We start from the raw sequence: 17,621 nt of genomic DNA on the forward strand, positions 1-17,621 counted from the left end.
TTTTGCTCTGGTCCATGAAATCCACATGGTCCTTCCACATTATAAAGACTCCATGGCCACGTAGATGCAGACACCATTAGTCACCGGTGGGGATAGAACTGGCAACCTTTCGCACCAAAACCATGAGCCCCTGTTGCCTGAGCTAGGAGAGTACGTCATCCTTAAGTGTGAGCAAGTAGCAGGCTCTTATCCTGGGTGCATTCTGATCACTAAGGGAGACATAATCATCCTTAGCCAGGGCATCACATTAGCACCTGCTGGTGACATCGATTTCCTAGTCTCAAGTACATGTGCAGCTAGCCACTGGGGTCAGGTGTCTGTTCCCTGCTTGCATTAGCGCTGACACCAGTAAAGTCTCTGCTCCAGGCAGAACACGTGAGGATCCCCATGGAATTCTTTTTTGTCTGATGTTTTAACCTCATATTATTCCAAGAGCTGGAAAGAAGATTCCCCACAGGAGTAACCCCGAGACAGACAAGCCTCTTCTCTCATGTTGGGAACGTGGATGGATTCTCCTTTCTCCCTGCAGCAGCTCAAGCATGGACAGGCAGGAGAGGAGAAGGGAAAACTCTTTTGTGATCTCCGGTGCTGTTCAGTTCTGAGAGCAGGTTGTGTTGGTTCCAGCTCCCACCCAGCACAGACTCCTCCAGTCTGTGCTCCCAATGGAGTTTGTATGGGTTCCCCCGCCCCCGGGAAAAGCCGGACAGGGGTCTCTGGAGATGTCGAGCCTCAGCTGGCCAGTGGGTTCTAGGTGAGTGACTCTGGTCCACATTCTGCGCTCAGAGGCATTAGCGTGAGTTTGGAATGTCTCTGACAGTGGAGTTGCTCAGAGTGAAACTGGTATAACTGAGAGCAGAATCTGTCCCCGGCAGCTCACCTTCTGGGTCCAGGCCTGAGTCTCTTAGACCACCTGTGCAATGCTAACCATCCCCAGAAACTCAGAGAAGCCTGCAAAACAAACCTGAGTTTGCCACTACCCCTGACCAAGCGAGGCTCTTCCTTCGGGAGGCTTTTCAGAGCCGAGTGAAACTTCAGGCATCAGTGGAAACAAAGAACCAAAAATCCCTCAGCAGCTTCCTCTGCCTTTTTCTCTTCTCCCTCCTCCCTCTGCCAGAAACGAGCACCCAATGAAACTTCCTCTCCTGTCCCTGCTGTGACAGAAGTGCCTGGGTGAGCTTTTGTCGGCTGTGGAGAATTCGGCTTAGGGACATCAATGCAGGTGCAGCATCAGGAATATCTGCCGGATTTGTACTCGCAAAGGGAAGCGTCGCCAGGAGAGGCGAGGAAACGTGCTTACCGCTGTTTGTGTGGAGGTGGGCAAGACACAGCCCAGGAGGTTTGTGTGAGCGGGAGATAATACGCTTCCCCAGGGGGCTGGCGGCATGAGGAAAAAGCGCCTCCCCAAACAGACGCACTATCTCCCGGGAGCACAGACACAGACCTTGGGGCATCGCTTAATTAGCGCAGGCACGAGGCACGCAGCTGCCAGAATGAATTCTCTTCCGTTCAGTTCCGTGTCCGTAGTATCTGAGGGCACGTCCACATTGCAGCCCGGGGCTGTGCACTCTCGCCAGCTCACTCCAAATAGCAGTGCGGATGCAGCGACCTGGGCTTCACTGCGGGCTGCGCAGGTGAGTTCCCAGTGGGTCGGGTGTGCTTGTGCTGTCTGCCCCGAAGTCCACGCCACAGCGACCTCCCTTCTGTTTTGAGCGTGGGTACGTCTACACGAGCTGCCATTCACGCCCCCTTCCCCCCGGCTGCAGGGGAGATGGACCCCGAGCGGCTCCTGGTAGCGGGCTAAGCGGCACGATTAGCCTCTGCCGTGCCCGTGTCACGGCGAAGAAAGATCGGGGTGAGGCTTGTGGTTCATTCCCGTCCTCAGGAGGTGTGGGGGGAAATGTGAGGATCCCAGCGCCAGAAGAAAGCAAAGGGAGAAGTCCAGATGAAGGCGCCGTTACTGTGGTACTGGGAGGCTATTGGCAGGCTCAGACTGGCACCCACCAGCCCCGGCCTCTCCTGCTCTCCCCGCCGAAGTTGCTGCAAGGCACCCCCATGGCATGAGCGATCCTGCTGTGACTGTTACGGTGAGCACCGTGCCTTCAATGTTGAACCTTGGTCCCTGTGGCAAAGCAAGCTGGGCAGCAGTCAGAGAACAGCCAGGGCCTTCCAGAGACCGGGTGTCTGCAGCTGGCATCCCGCCGGACCAAATGCCGAGGGGCCGAACGCCAACCGTACCCCCATGGCACTGGCAGCTCCCAGCCAGCAAGACACTGCGTGTTTCTTGCCATCCGCTCCCACTGACTTCAGGGGGACTTCCTGGTGCTCGGCACCGCTGCAGGATTTGCCCTCTGGGTTCAAGGTCAGCCATCTGCGGCCTGCGATGTGCAGGAGGTTGGACTAGCTGATCATAATGGTCCCTTCTGGCCTTCCGGGCTATGCGTGTTTGAATGTGCTGCGCTGGCTGACCCCCTTTCCTGTCTCTTGGGGGGCCTGGGAAGTGACCGAGCTTTTCAGCAGTGCTCTGACCTGCAGAGCCCAGAAACCAGGCGGCTTTGGTTTGGCTGGGACACGGCTGAAGCTAGTTGTCACTGTGCAGGTGTTTCTCCTCACGAGCCTAATCAGAAAGCCGACAGCTAGGAGCTGCAGCAGCCCCTGGCTTCCCCTCCGCTGCCATGGGCATCTCCCGCTTCTGAGGCCATCTCATCTCTGCCAGTTAAGCCACCGTTGTCGCGTCTACGTCTGTCCTTTTCTATCCTGCCCTCTGTGAAGGTGCCATAGGGGAATCCGGCGCCTTGCCTAGCAAGTCTAATCTCAGCTGCAGGGTGTATTTGCATGTGCTGCGATTTGCATACCTTCTTAACGAGCTCACGTTTGCTGCCGCACCTCCTCTGAGAACAATTTGTGGGAAATCCCCAAGCCCCACGCTCATCACAACCGATAAAACGATCCACACATGAAAGGGAGCTTCCACCTGCTACCACGTTCGGGAATGGCCTGCCTTGGGCCCCTCTCCCGGTTCTCATCTGCTTCTTTGCAGGGGCAGAGGCCTTCAACCTGCCAGACGTCCCGGGAAGACGGATGATGAGAGCAAGGCACATAGGAAAGGCGGACCCCATTCAAGCCACACATGGTGCTCTGTCAAAGAATCTGAGAGGGAAGATGAATGGCATTTCCCTGCTCTGAAGCCAGAGGCAAGGGGGAGGGACGTGCCCAAGGAAGCTCAGCCTCAAACTTGAAAATGGAAGATACCAACTCAGGGGCATTTTATCAATGGATACACCTATCTTCTGTAACCTGTTTGTACCAGACAGTGGCGGGGTTCCAGTCCATCCCCCCTGAGTCACTGTGGCCTTATTCCAGTGGTACAATTATTATTAACTACAGGATCGCCTTGTGACACCCCCTGTGCAAGGTGCTGTGTACACACATAGGAATGTAGGACGGGAAAGGGGCCTCCTGGGTCAACATGTCCAGGCCCTGCTCTTCAAGGCAACCTCGTCATATATTCCCATTCATAAATTGATCAAGCTCCATCTTAAAACTAGTTTTCTTCTACTGCTCCGAGTGGGAGGTTGCTCCAGAACCTCCTCTTCTAATGGTTAGAAACCTGCTTCTAATTTCTGCCTCAGTTTACTCCTGGCCAGTTTATCCCCATCTGTTCTGGGGCCAGTGTTGTCCTTTAGCTGGGGTTCCCTCCCTGGTGTATTTATAGAGAGCGATCAGCCTTCGCTTTGCTTGGCTAGACAACCCAAGTTATTTTAGTCACCTCTGATGCTACAGGCTCTCCCTCCCCCTGATCATCTGAGACAGCGCCTGCCCCAAAGAACCTGCATTCTAAAACGACAAAACGCAGGTGTGAAAACGGGCACCAGGTGGTGAAAGTGACATGCACAAAGGTCACAGTCCTCAGGTGGCCTGACTCCCTAGCCAGTGCCCTGCCACTAGACCGCATTGCCTCCCCAGTATGCTGGAGTGACTGCATTGGGGATGTTCACAGGGATAACTCGTCGACCAGCAGGGCAGCATAGGGCACTTATTAAAATGAAAGCTTAAGTCCCACAGGAGGAGCTGAAGCAGGTTCTTGCCCCAGGCAAGAACAGGTCAGCTGGACCCCCATCAACGCTAATGGATCTTTGTTGGTATCAGGTAATGAGAGGGCACCCTCCTTCTAAGTGGTCTGGGTGAATGGTGGTAAACCCAAGAGAGGCAGGATTCTCTCTGCATCCAACCCTAGCACTGACTTGCAAGCCAGCTAGAGTTAATGGTGCAGAACAGCTTGTAGAAATTGGCAGTCTAGTAGTGTAGTGTAGAAGTGCCTAGTGGCTAGGGCACTCAGCTGGGACTCAGGAGATCTGGCTTCCGCTTCTGGCTGGGCCCCTGGGTGACGGGCAAGTTTTTTTCCCTTCTCTGATCCCCTTCCTGCCCCTTGTCTTACCCATTTAGGCTGTAAGCTCTTTGGGACAGGGGCTGTCTCTCTCGCTACATGTGGACAGCGCTGAGCACAATGGGGCCCTGATCTCAGTCTGGCCCTCTTGGCACTACTGTGCTATAAATTATCATAACTGGGCCATTTGTTTTCCTGACATAGTCAGAAAAACATCCCAGGCGAAACAGAACGATTCCATAATGTTCCCAGCTTACTGCCAGGGGATGGGTGCTACTCTGGGACACCATACCTCCGTCAGGAGACAAGTGGAGCAGAAAATCTTTTTTGGTAAGAACCAAAGGAGGCTTCCCAAAATGTGACTGCCTGACGTGGACGAGGAACAGTGAATCACTGGGAAGTCCGCACCCAGCCGAGGGTAAACCGATTAATACTCTGTGCACTCAGAAGACAATGGCAGTCGTGCTGGCCGCTCTTTCAAACCAGAATGCTCCAAACTAAAGCCCAGGAGATGCCTTTTGGGAGACTGCCGAGCAGAACAATCTGCTTGTTTGGTGGCTGCTGATTTATTTTATTAGGAGGGGGAAAAAACCTTTAAAATCAGGCATGTGTTTGTCAAATGGAACTGTTCCGTCTCTGGAAATCCAGCTAGCGATTCTCATAGCGGGTAAAGCCCACAGGGCCAAGTCCTCAGCTGGTGTAAATGGGCATAGCTTCTTGGGCTTCACTGGCACTACGCTGATTTACACCAGCTGGGATCTGGCCCGTGGCAACCCCACCAGTTGTAAGGCTCCTGCTATGCTCTACAAGTGGGGACGACTATTAATGGGGACTGTTCTGCCTGATGAGCAAAAGCCGAGAGACTTTTTTCAGGGGCTGATCCTACGCCCAATACAGCGACTGGCAAACGAAGCGTTAGCTGTTAGGCTTTACACAGGCAGAACGCTCATGGATGTCTGAGCCAAGGACGTCAGGATTTTGCCCTGTGTGTGAGGGTGAAGTATCGCTGCAGGCTTGTGATTTGAAGGGACCGGAGCCCCCACTTCTGTCTGTGGATGCGGCCCAGCGGGGGTATTGGTCCAGACAGAGGGAGAAGAGCGCCCCCTACTGAGTCATCACCTGCACTGCCTGCAAAAGCAGCTGGGATTTCCCTTGGGCGTCTCCCATCCAACTGCTGAACAAACACTCCAGTTAAAGCATGGTGTCTGGTGAAACCACAGTCTGTGGTGGCTTGGCTACGGGCGGACTTGCTAGTCACAGTGCCAGCAATTCTGTGATACCGGTCAGAGGGCACCAGCGGTCCCATGCCGCCCAGCAGCGGGCACCGGCAGTCTCATGACACAAACCAGAGGGCACCACCAATCAGAGCATGATTCAAGAGAGCTCCGATGGTCTCACCCCACTAACGAGAGAGCTAGCTAGTTCTGCTACCACCAATCAGTACTGCCGTCCGCTTTCTGCGTCTCCCACTCGTCTCCCTGAGACCAGCACCCTATAAACTAGGGCCCTGGAGCTTGCATTTTAAGAGGCAGTTGCTCACGAGAGAAGGAGACTCTGGGCCTCTGGGTGTTGTTTCCATTTTGCTCTAAGCAGTCATCAGGCTTCCCCTCCTGCTGCCCAGAGGGGATGGGAGTAGCATGTGAATAGGTTCCCACAGGCGGGGGAAGAGAAGAGTGTGTTGATTTACTGGCCCATAAAAGGCGGGAGCTACTGGAGATGCAGGAGGGGAATGGATGGAGGCGCAGTGGGGCTGACGATGCGGCCTGAGATGTGTCTCTCTCCCCAAGCGAGCGAATGGCCTGGGAGGGGTAACCCATGGGTGGGGGTGGAGAGAGATGAGAAATTTACGAGCCCTCTTACAACGTTTTCTGCGCTGTAATTAACCGACGGGAGGGGCCGGCTTGTGCGGGAAGGTAGAAGCCTGCAGCAGAGGGCTTGCACAAGCTACGGAGCAGCTGCCACATAAAAGGAGCCCTTGCTGCCAACTACAGATGAGGTAGTTTGTGTTTATCTCTCCTGTCAGTTGGGGCCCCGGCTCGGCTGCTGTTATTGCTCAGTTCAATAGTTAATTTTCACATAAACCAGAGGGCTGGCGCTTTCTCTTTCCTTTCCCCCTTTTGTTTTGTTTGGGCTTTTTGAATTCTCTCTGGCGACGCCTCCGATCTGACTAAAAGATTTAAATTTACGGCTTGCCGCTCGGCGGGGTCTTTTGTCCCCAGGCCTCGGAGACTAGCCCCCTGCCTTTCAGTGCAGCGGTACCCCACTTCTCCTCCCCTCCTCTGCTTTGGTACCAGGCCCCACCGCACTCCCCCTGCACTGGGAGGATGCCGCAGTGGGAAGGGAGGGTGTTGCTGGCAAGTGTGCTTGGGGACCTAGATTAACTGGATGGCGTGAACGTTTTGGGGGGGGTGGGGGTGCAGGAGAGTGAGTGTGTGAGTAGCGGACGAAGGGGATGGGCGTGGGATCCGGGCAGCACCTCACTCATGCCGTTTCTGTGTGGCTAGAAGCCACGAAAACACTCTGGGGCTCCGATAACATGTCGTCATTACACACCTGCCCAAGCTGTGGGGTTTGGATCCGGAATTGGATCTGAGGCCAAACTTTTTCCAAGTCCAGTCACATTGGGATCTGGTTCAGTCCTTCCGGAGGCAGGCCCATGCTGCAAAGTTCACCATCCAACCGGATGCAGCGTTTCGGGGAGTTCGGCTCTGTGGTTTTCAATCGGGCCCTTCTCTGATTTATAGGTTTTGCAGCCCTGTAATGCCCCCGATTTAAACGGGCCAACACATTTTTAGGTATACATCACATCCAACGTATGCTGGACCCTGTACATGTGCAGAGAAAGGCCCAGGTCTTCAGCTGGTGTAAATCGGGGTATCTCCAGGGGTGCAATGTCCATTTACACTCGCAGAGACTGTGGCCCATTGTCTCCGCCCTGAAGAGCCCATGCTCTGGAGATAGACTGATGGAGAGTTGGGCTCAGAGCAGAATCAGGTCCTAGCCCTTCAGCAAACAATAATGCAAACCACCATTTGGCTGGTGATTTGTTGGCAAACCCAGAGCCAGTCATGGCCGTGCCCTGTGTCTCCATGTGCCCACCTGTAACAGGCAGTTAAACAATACCTATCTACCTACCTACCTGGCAGTGACACTCACACAGTCAATGTCTGTGACGGGCTAGGTGCTGAACTTTGGCTGAAAGGTGCGGCAGACCTGCTAAGCATCACTCGTGATTAGTTTTCAGTATTGCCAGCCCCACGGGGTCTTATTTGCCTTCTGGGGTTTGGCCTTTAGGTTATGCTCGGGTCGCGTTTTGAAGCTTTTCCCCACCACCACAGAAACTAGAAACTTTTTTGATGAAAGCCAAGATTCTCACATGATCACCTGACTCCAGGAGCTGGGGTTTTCGGAAAAAACACCAGTTATGGTGAGAGTCAGTGTCAGATTGCCCGAGAGTTTGTTAGTATTGTTGTCACACTTCTTATTATTTGCTTTTAAGCTAAATCAGCTTTTCGGAGCAGGGGGGTGGTCATGCAGTTAAGGCACTGGAGTGTTCAAGTGTGGAGTGTGAGTTCTCAGGCACTCTGTCTTCTAGTCCCAGCTGTGCCACGGACTCACTGTGGGCAAGTCACTGAATCTCTCCGGGCCTCAGTTCTCCATCTGTACAATGGGGACAATAGCACTTTCTCCCACCTTTTGCCAAGACAGGGACTGTTCCATACTCTGCCTGCACAGTGCCTAGCACCGGGGGGGCCCTGATCTCGGTTGGCCACCAAGACGCTACCAAAAAGTAGGTAGGAGATAGCAATTAATAACGAATGCCGAGTTAACGAGGGCGTCGCTCCCATCCCAACTTGACACTAGCCCGTTTGATCCTTGTGGGACGGGACACCTCAGCAGAAGGAGGAGCCGCAAAGACCCCAGGATCAGCTAATGGCTTGGAGCAAAGAAAGCAGGGACAGGAGTGAGGTCAGAGGTTGAAAAATGAGGGATCCATGGGGCAGAGAACCGCAGACAGTGCCCTCTGCTCCGAGGGGAGTCCGTGGGCACTGCGCAGAGGATCTCTGCTGGGATGCGTGCTCAGAAAAGGCCCCATGGTGACAGAGAGGCTGCCTGTCCACCTTCCTCCATGTGGACGGCCAGGTTGGTCAATGCCAGGAGGAAGGCCAGCTCCTGGGAGCTGGAAGCTCAGCGGTGGGAGCCGCGTCACAGTCTCTGTGCTGGGACAGCCCAGGCCTCCGGCTCCGTCTGAGGCTGGGTCTCGCTGAGAGGCGAGGCTGTTCGGAGCCGTCTGCCAAGGAGCCAGGGGAGATATCCGAAGGGACATTTGCCGTGATGCCGCGACTCACACATCGGCGTGCCATGGTAATGGCGGGGGAGGAGAACGCATGCGCCGCTCTCATTCGGGGCTGGGAGGTGTCACGGTCTGGCCAACTGGAAACTACGATTCTCCCATGAACTTGGTCAACTGCACGCGCTGCTAACACCTGCTCTGCAACACACCTCAGGGGTGGGGGTGCAGAACAAGAGGGCAAGGGGGAGGCGTGGGGGAGTGTGTGTGGGCACCTGGTTATGGGGGGGTATGGATGTACCGTGGCTGGTGTCGTAGAAGGCATGTGTGTCTGGGGAGGTTCTGCAGTGCGTTCTGTACATGTGTGTGGGTGTGAGGGGTAGGGCATGGGTGATCGGGGGGAGGGATAGCTCAGTGGTTTGAGCATTGGCCTGCTAAACCCAGGGTTGTGAGTTCAATCCTTGAGGGGGCCATTTAGGGATCTGGGGCAAAAATTGGGGATTGGCCCTGCTTTGAGCAGGGGGTTGGACTAGATGACCTCCTGAGGTCCCTTCCAACCTTGATATTCTATGATTCTATGATCTGGCGTGGTATATGCATGTATATTAGTAATATATTGGTGCATGGGGGGGTTCCCGTGTTTGCATGCGGTACTGTATATGTGCGCCTGTGTTGTGTATACACAGGTGTGTGTACACAGACTTGTGTGGGGTGCATTAGGTGGAGCATGACCTTGTGCATGCATGTGTACACAGCACGTACACAAGTGTGATTACGGGTCACGGGGGGGAAGTGGGTCTGGCCTGTGTTTGCACGGTGTTTGGAAGTGTGTGTCAGAGTGTGTAATGCCGACAGACCCCGGTCGCTGGGATCGAACTGGGGACCTCTGGAGCTTAGTGCACGACCCTCTACCGCATGAGCTAAAAGCCAATTGGCTGTTCGCTAAGGCTGTAGGGCAGACTCATTAACCTCTCTCTCTAAGTGGTTTGGGTGCCAATAGATGGGACAGACACCACACCCAGAAGGTGTGTGGCTTACATGTGCACTAGTGTGGTATGTGTGGGGTGCGTATATGGGGTGCTTGTGTATTTGGGGAGGGGGGCACATTGAGTCTCCACATGTTCCTCTGGGGCTAGCCCTGTCCCAACCCACTTCCCCACTGCCCTGTCCCAGTCCCAGCTGGCGAGCCCCGTGGGACAGGCTCCTTGTCCGATCTCTGTTCGGCGCGGCTCAGGGCACCATAGCAGGGCACTGGTAATAACCCTGGCCTTTCTCCCCAACAGCGCCTCCCATCTCCATCTCAGTCATTGCTGCGGACACGCCCGCCCCCTTCAGCCGCTACCAAGCGCAGAACTTCACTTTGGTCTGCATAGTCTCTGGAGCGAAGCCTGCCCCGACGGTGAGTACAGCAAGCGCACGGGAGACCCCGTGGCACTTTGGTTCCTGCCCCGCATACCTGGCGCTGCCTGCCTGCCGAGCCGTCCATCTCTCCAGCCCTGCAAGCCATGCTCACGCAATGCAGGCACTCGTGCATGCACTGCGGGGTTGGTACAGGGCGCACAGGGGCAGCAGCGCCCACCTGCCCTGCCCGGACAGCAGGGTGGCATCTGCAGAGCCTGCAGCAGGCACGATATGAAATCAGGTGCAGCGGAGTTATCTACAGGCCAGAGGGACGTTCCCATGCGCCATAGAATCATAGAATATCAGGGTTGGAAGGGACCCCTGAAGGTCATCTAGTCCAACCCCCTGCTTGAAGCAGGACCAATTCCCAGTTAAATCATCCCAGCCAGGGCTTTGTCAAGCCTGACCTTAAAAACCTCTAAGGAAGGAGATTCTACCACCTCCCTAGGTAACGCATTCCAGTGTTTCACCACCCTCTTAGTGAAAAAGTTTTTCCTAATATCCAATCTAAACCTCCCCCACTGCAACTTGAGACCATTACTCCTCGTTCTGTCATCTGCTACCATTGAGAACAGTCTAGAGCCATCCTCTTTGGAACCCCCTTTCAGGTAGTTGAAAGCAGCTATCAAATCCCCCCTCATTCTTCTCTTCTGCAGGCTAAACAATCCCAGCTCCCTCAGCCTCTCCTCATAAGTCATGTGTTCTAGACCCCTAATCATTTTTGTTGCCCTTCGCTGGACTCTCTCCAATTTATCCACATCCTTCTTGTAGTGTGGGGCCCAAAACTGGACACAGTACTCCAGATGAGGCCTCACCAATGTCGAATAGAGGGGAACGATCACGTCCCTCGATCTGCTCGCTATGCCCCTACTTATACATCCCAAAATGCCATTGGCCTTCTTGGCAACAAGGGCACACTGCTGACTCATATCCAGCTTCTCGTCCACTGTCACCCCTAGGTCCTTTTCCGCAGAACTGCTGCCTAGCCATTCGGTCCCTAGTCTGTAGCTGTGCCTTGGGTTCTTCCGTCCTAAGTGCAGGACCCTGCACTTATCCTTATTGAACCTCATCAGATTTCTTTTGGCGCAATCCTCCAATTTGTCTAGGTCCTTCTGTATCCTATCCCTCCCCTCCAGCGTATCTACCACTCCTCCCAGTTTAGTATCATCCGCAAATTTGCTGAGAGTGCAATCCACACCATCCTCCAGATCATTTATGAAGATATTGAACAAAACCGGCCCCAGGACCGACCCTTGGGGCACTCCACTTGATACCGGCTGCCAACTAGACATGGAGCCATTGATCACTACCCGTTGAGCCCGACAATCTAGCCAGCTTTCTACCCACCTTATAGTGCATTCATCCAGCCCATACTTCCTTAACTTGCTGACAAGAATACTGTGGGAGACCGTGTCAAAAGCTTTGCTAAAGTCAAGAAACAATACATCCACTGCATTCCCTTCATCCACAGAACCAGTAATCTCATCATAGAAGGCGATTAGATTAGTCAGGCATGACCTTCCCTTGGTGAATCCATGCTGGCTGTTCCTGATCACTTTCCTCTCATGCAAGTGCTTCAGGATTGATTCTTTGAGGACCTGCTCCATGATTTTTCCAGGGACTGAGGTGAGGCTGACTGGCCTGTAGTTCCCAGGATCCTCCTCCTTCCCTTTTTTAAAGATTGGCACTACATTAGCCTTTTTCCAGTCATCCGGGACTGCCCCCGTTCACCACGAGTTTTCAAAGATAATGGCCAATGGCTCTGCAATCACAGCCGCCAATTCCTTCAGCACTCTCGGATGCAACTCATCCGGCCCCATGGACTTGTGCATGTCCAGCTTTTCTAAATAGTCCCTAACCACCTCTATCTCCACAGAGGGCTGGCCATCTCTTCCCCATTTTGTGATGCCCAGCGCAGCAGTCTGGGAGCTGACCTTGTTAGTGAAAACAGAGGCAAAAAAAGCATTGAGTACATTAGCTTTTTCCACATCCTCTGTCACTAGGTTGCCTCCCTCATTCAATAAGGGGCCCACACTTTCCTTGGCTATCTTCTTGTTGCCAACATACCTGAAGAAACCCTTCTTGTTACTCTTAACATCTCTCGCTAGCTGCAGCTCCAAGTGCGATTTGGCCCTCCTGATATCATTCCTACATGCCCGAGCAATATTTTTATACTCTTCCCTGGTCATATGTCCAAGATTCCACTTCTTGTAAGCTTCTTTTTTATGTTTAAGATCCGCTAGGATTTCACCATTAAGCCAAGCTGGTCGCCTGCCATATTTACTATTCTTTCGACTCATTGGGATGGTTTGTCCCTGTAACCTCAACAGGGATTCCTTGAAATACAGCCAGCTCTCCTGGACTCCTTTCCCCTTCAAGTTAGTCCCCCAGGGGATCCTTGCCATCCGTTCCCTGAGGGAGTCGAAGTCTGCTTTCCTGAAGTCCAGGGTCCGTATCCTGCTGCTTACCTTTCTTCCCTGTGTCAGGATCCTGAACTCAACCAACTCATGGTCACTGCCTCCCAGATTCCCATCCACTTTTGCTTCCCCCACTAATTCTACCCGGTTTGTGAGCAGCAGGTCAAGAAAAGCGCCCCCCCTAGTTGGCTCCTCTAGCACTTGCGCCAGGAAATTGTCCCCTACGCTTTCCAAAAACTTCCTGGATTGTCTATGCACCGCTGTATTGCTCTCCCAGCAGATATCAGGAAAATTAAAGTCACCCATGAGAATCAGGGCATGCGATCTAGTAGCTTCCGTGAGCTGCCGGAAGAAAGCCTCATCTACCTCATCCCCCTGGTCCGGTGGTCTATAGCAGACTCCCACCACTACATCACTCTTGTTGCTCACACTTCTAAACTTAATCCAGAGACACTCAGGTTTTTCTGCAGTTTCGTACCAGAGCTCTGAGCAGTCATACTGCTCCCTTACATACAGTGCTACTCCCCCACCTTTTCTGCCCTGCCTGTCCTTCCTGAACAGTTTATAACCATCCATGACAGTACTCCAGTCATGTGAGTTATCCCACCAAGTCTCTGTTATTCCGATCACGTCATAGTTCCTTGACATCACCAGGACCTCCAGTTCTCCCTGCTTGTTTCCAAGGCTTTGTGCATTTGTATATAAGCACTTGAGATAACCTGTTGATCGCCCCTCATTCCCAGTATGAGGCAGGAGCCCTCCCCTCACAGACATTCCTGCCTGTGCTTCCTCCCGGTATCCCGCTTTCCCACTTACCTCAGGGCTTTGGTCTCCTTCCCCCGGTGAACCTAGTTTAAAGCCCTCCTCACTAGGTTAGCCAGCCTGCTGGCAAAGATGCTCTTCCCTCTCTTCGTAAGACGGAGCCCGTCTCTGCCCAGCACTCCTCCTTCATGGAATACCATCCCATGGTCAAAGAATCCAAAGCCTTCTCTCCGACACCACCTGCGTAGCCATTCGTTGACTTCCACGATTCGACGGTCCCTACCCAGGCCTTTTCCTTCCACGGGGAGGATGGACGAGAACACCACTTGCGCCTCAAACTCCTTTATCCTTCTTCCCAGAGCCACGTAGTCCGCAGTGATCCGCTCAAGGTCATTCTTGGCAGTATCATTGGTGCCCACGTGGAGAAGCAGGAAGGGGTAGCGATCCGAGGGCTTGAAGAGTCTCGGCAGTCTCTCCGTCACATCGCGAATCTTAGCCCCTGGCAAGCAACAGACTTCTCGGTTTTCCCGGTCAGGGCGGCAGATAGATGACTCAGTCCCCCGGAGGAGAGAGTCCCCGACCACCACCACCCGCCTTCTCCTCTTGGGAGTGGTGATCGTGGAACCCCCAACCTCAGGACATCGCATCTCATGCCTTCCAACCAGCGGAGTCTCCTTCTGCTTTCTCGCCCCAGAGATATCATCTGGTCCACTCTCCGCAACGATACCTGTGGAGAGAACATGAAAGCGGTTAGTTATCTGTGTCTGTGTTACTGGAACCCGGACATTCCGCTTACCTCTTCTGGAGGTCACATGTTGCCAAGCTTCTTCGCTGGCCTCTTGGCTCCTCTGTGCAACCTGCTCTATATCTTTAGAGCTTTGTGCCCCTAGAAGCCTATCCTGAGTTTTGTCCAGAAAATCCTCAGTTTCTCGTATGCAACGCAGGGTCGTTATCTGTTGCTCCAGACCTTCAATCTTCTCTTCCAATATGGAGACCAGCTTGCACTTTGTACAGACAAAGTCGCTTCTGTCCTGTGGAAGAAAGACAAACATGGCACATCCAGTGCAGGTCACAACAGCTGAACCCCCCCCCCTTCCATATCACCTTCCTACTGTGAGCTTCCTCAGAGCAGTTTGCAAGACGTAAGCCTCACTGGGCTCACTCCAGGCTAACTCCCAGGCAAACTCCTGCTGTGAGCTGCTCTGCTGTCCCCCGCCGCTCAGCTGGTTCGCGAAGCTCTGGCTATTTTTAAACAGCCATGTGTCTGCATCGCTACAGTCCAAGCTGAGACATGCGGGATGGCGGGCGAATGGGCCTGATGCTTTGCTTGGAGCACGCCCTGGAGTAGACGCGCTTCCTCACCCCTCCTCGGATCCTTCTCCCCGGTGCAAATAGTAACCCCCCACTCCGGCCTCCTTCCAAGGGCTGATCTCCCCTGTAGGATCCCCAGCCACCCTCACCCCCAGGGCCCTCGTTACCTACCATCTTCGGTTCTGGTCCCAGCTCCACTCCGTGCTGGGCCTGGTGCTGATACACGGCTGCAGTCTCTGAAGCGAAGTGTCTTATTGTCCGTAGTGATGCATGTGCCAGAGAATTGTGGCTGCCGCGCTGCAGAGGAATCTACTGGGGTCAGACAGGGTAAACGGCCTGTATGTTACCTGGCTGGGCACAGGTTTGTGCCTCACCAAGTAAAAATGCAAGCCATGTGCCAGCCAGGAACCAGGACGTTTTTCAGCCTCTTGAGCGTCCTGGGTTGGTGAGACCCTGAATCAAACTGGCCTTGTGTGGAGGAGATTGAGATGAATGGGTTTTACCCTTTGCATGCCAGGCAGCAGCCAGCCCCACCATCGGAATCAGGTTCCATTTTCTTCCAGTCAACAAAGAAATCTGCCCCCCAGTCAGTCCGGTTGGGACTGGGACCCCGTCCGGCTGGCAGGGATGTCAGAAAGAAGAGTGGCCTTGGCTTGGGCTAGCCGTCCAGCCCAGCCGTGGTGCCCTGAAGGCCAGGGGCCAGATCTAGTTTGAAACCACGAGGGAAACGCTAGTTCCTGATTTTACAGACTCATCCCGCAGCGCAGTCTGAAAGAGGATGCCTGGGACTGGAATAACAGCGGGGCGGTGAGTCAGGTGTGAGGTTCATCGGCAGAGCTGGCAGGTGGATTCCTGCCCGCGTCACTGGTGAAATCCACTCCTGATCATCCACCAGCTGCGACCAAACCAATGTCATTGCCCGCCAGGCTCGAAAGGCTTCCATGGTGGAGACCAGGCGGAGCTGGTGCCTCCTACTGGGGCTGTTGAAGGCTGTGATACATACCTCCCCCTGCCTCCTGGTCTACACCAGCCAGGTGTGACTGGGAGCACAAGTGTCAGGGCACTGAGTCATCTACACCTGCTGTGGGATGGTGGTAAAGATGGCCAGGCCCTGTCTCTGCTAGCCCTGCTGCCCTTGGAGACACCCTGGTGGGCGTGTAAAGGGGGGGCATGTTGCGGGGAGGAGCGGTTCAGGTGGGATATAGTGCAGCCACAGGCTCTGGGGAGAAATGCCATTGCCTTGGGGAGGGAGGAGAAAGGCAGCACCGTGTTGTCAGTTCACAGGAAGGGTGGGAGGTACGGCGGTGGGGGTGGGGATATAGGTGGGGTGGTGGGGATGGGGATGGGTCAGGGAGAGGGTGTGAATGCAGGTGGTGGGGACGGTAGGTATGGATGGAGCAGGGACGATGCTAGGTATAGGTGGTGGGGACAGGTGGAGTGGGGGGTAGCAGTGGCAGGGGGTACAAGCAGCGGTGATGGGCACAGGTGCAGAGGTAGGTATGGATGGAGCGGGGGCAGCGGTGGGTATAGGTGGAATGGGGAGTAGTGGTGGAGGGAGTGGGGGTGGCAGAGGCTATGCCTGGGGGTAGCAGGCACAGGTGGGGTGGTGGTGGGCACCAGTGAGGATGGTGGGGGTAGCTGTGAGGAGGTGGAGGAGGGTCCTAGGAGGCACTAGGAGTTCCCTCCATGCAAAGTATGGATTGTTTTCAGCTGAGTCTCGCTCTGGGGGAAGGTGCCAGACTGACAGCTCTGAAGACAGGAGTCCTCTGGGTGGCCCAGAGCAGGTCCAGCCTAGACAGCAGCAGGGGATGTTTCTCCCAAACCTGGGCCCACCTGTAAAGGTGAATAGTCCCTGGGTGTGTGCCCCAACAGCTAAAGGTGCTTCATGATTGAGGTTTTACTGATGTTTAAACCTGCCCACAGGAATGAAGCTGAGATCCACCAAACTCATCTCACATGTGCTACATGCTCATTGCCAGCTCCGGCCAGATTATGACTGGCACCACCACCTTCACCTCTTTCCAGCCTCTGCCCCCCCCTCCTCCGTTTCCCCAGGGAAACGCTGTTAGATGCTCTCGTTTGCTCGGCACTCACATGAACATACAGGCTCACAGCAAAGGCCTTAGTCCACTGCATCAGGTGATGTCTTCAGCAGGTTTTATTGTCTAAGCTTCCTTGAAGGCAGGCTCTGAACTTAGTTTGTGAATGATTTTCCTTTAAATAAACACACAGAGGAGACTGGGGGGTTCTCTGCTCTGTCAAAGGATCAGGAGTTATTCCAGCCTCTGCATTCTGATGTTCAAGGCATTTAAATAAAAATATTGTGTCATTTTTCAAACACTTATCTCTGAAGAGTCCTGCAGCCTTTATATTACACCGAGACTTCAGAGACTTTGAAGGAGTGCTTTGAAATGGAATACAGTTCTGCTGTAGAGTGGCTTTCAAAATCTCTACGCAGGCATTGTTGTGTCTGCGAGGGACACTCACCCTGAGATCTCAACACGCGCACCCACGGCTGCTGCCCTCGTGAGCACTCTGACATACACACGCACCCTGCTCACACACCATTTCCTCACACACTCACCTCAGACACACACTCACCCCCTGCACACACTCACCTTTTCGGATACACACTACATACACACACTCACCTTTTCATGCATGCACTCACCTTCTCAGATAAACATGCACACCCCCTACACATTCACCCCCACTCACCTTCTTGTGCAGACACTTCACACCCTCTCCAACTCTCTCTCATCCCCTCTGGACTTTCCCCTCACACTCGGCTGCTCATGAGCAGTCCTGCGTCCTCTTGCTCTCACACACGCTCATTCTTAGGCTGTGACACAGACAGACACACACCCGTGTCTCGCACACACTCACCTCACTCGGACACTCCGGCTCATCTCTGCACCGACACAGAGAGATCATCGGCTGTTGTCTAGTGGCACATCCTCCCCTCTGCCTTGCCCACACAGTCTGTGTCCCAGGATCAGTGAGGAGGCTAGGCCATGTCCAGCACAAATCCAGGCTTTCTCACCTCCTCCCCTTT

At 54.1% G+C, this 17,621-nt stretch overlaps 1 protein-coding gene across 2 annotated transcripts in view; it reads left to right on the forward strand.

Annotated features, from left to right (window-relative positions):
* Nucleotides 1-17,621, forward strand: part of IGSF21 (immunoglobin superfamily member 21) — a 267,027-nt gene that overhangs the window by 224,484 nt on the left and 24,922 nt on the right. For both annotated transcript variants that reach the window (XM_048824717.2, XM_048824716.2), the window contains exon 5: nucleotides 9,959-10,074. In XM_048824717.2, coding sequence (XP_048680674.1) covers nucleotides 9,959-10,074 — 116 coding nt within the window. The remainder of the gene's footprint in view (nucleotides 1-9,958; nucleotides 10,075-17,621) is intronic.

Source organism: Caretta caretta, chromosome 18, assembly GCF_965140235.1.
Source record: "Caretta caretta isolate rCarCar2 chromosome 18, rCarCar1.hap1, whole genome shotgun sequence".
NCBI lineage: Eukaryota > Metazoa > Chordata > Testudines > Cheloniidae > Caretta > Caretta caretta.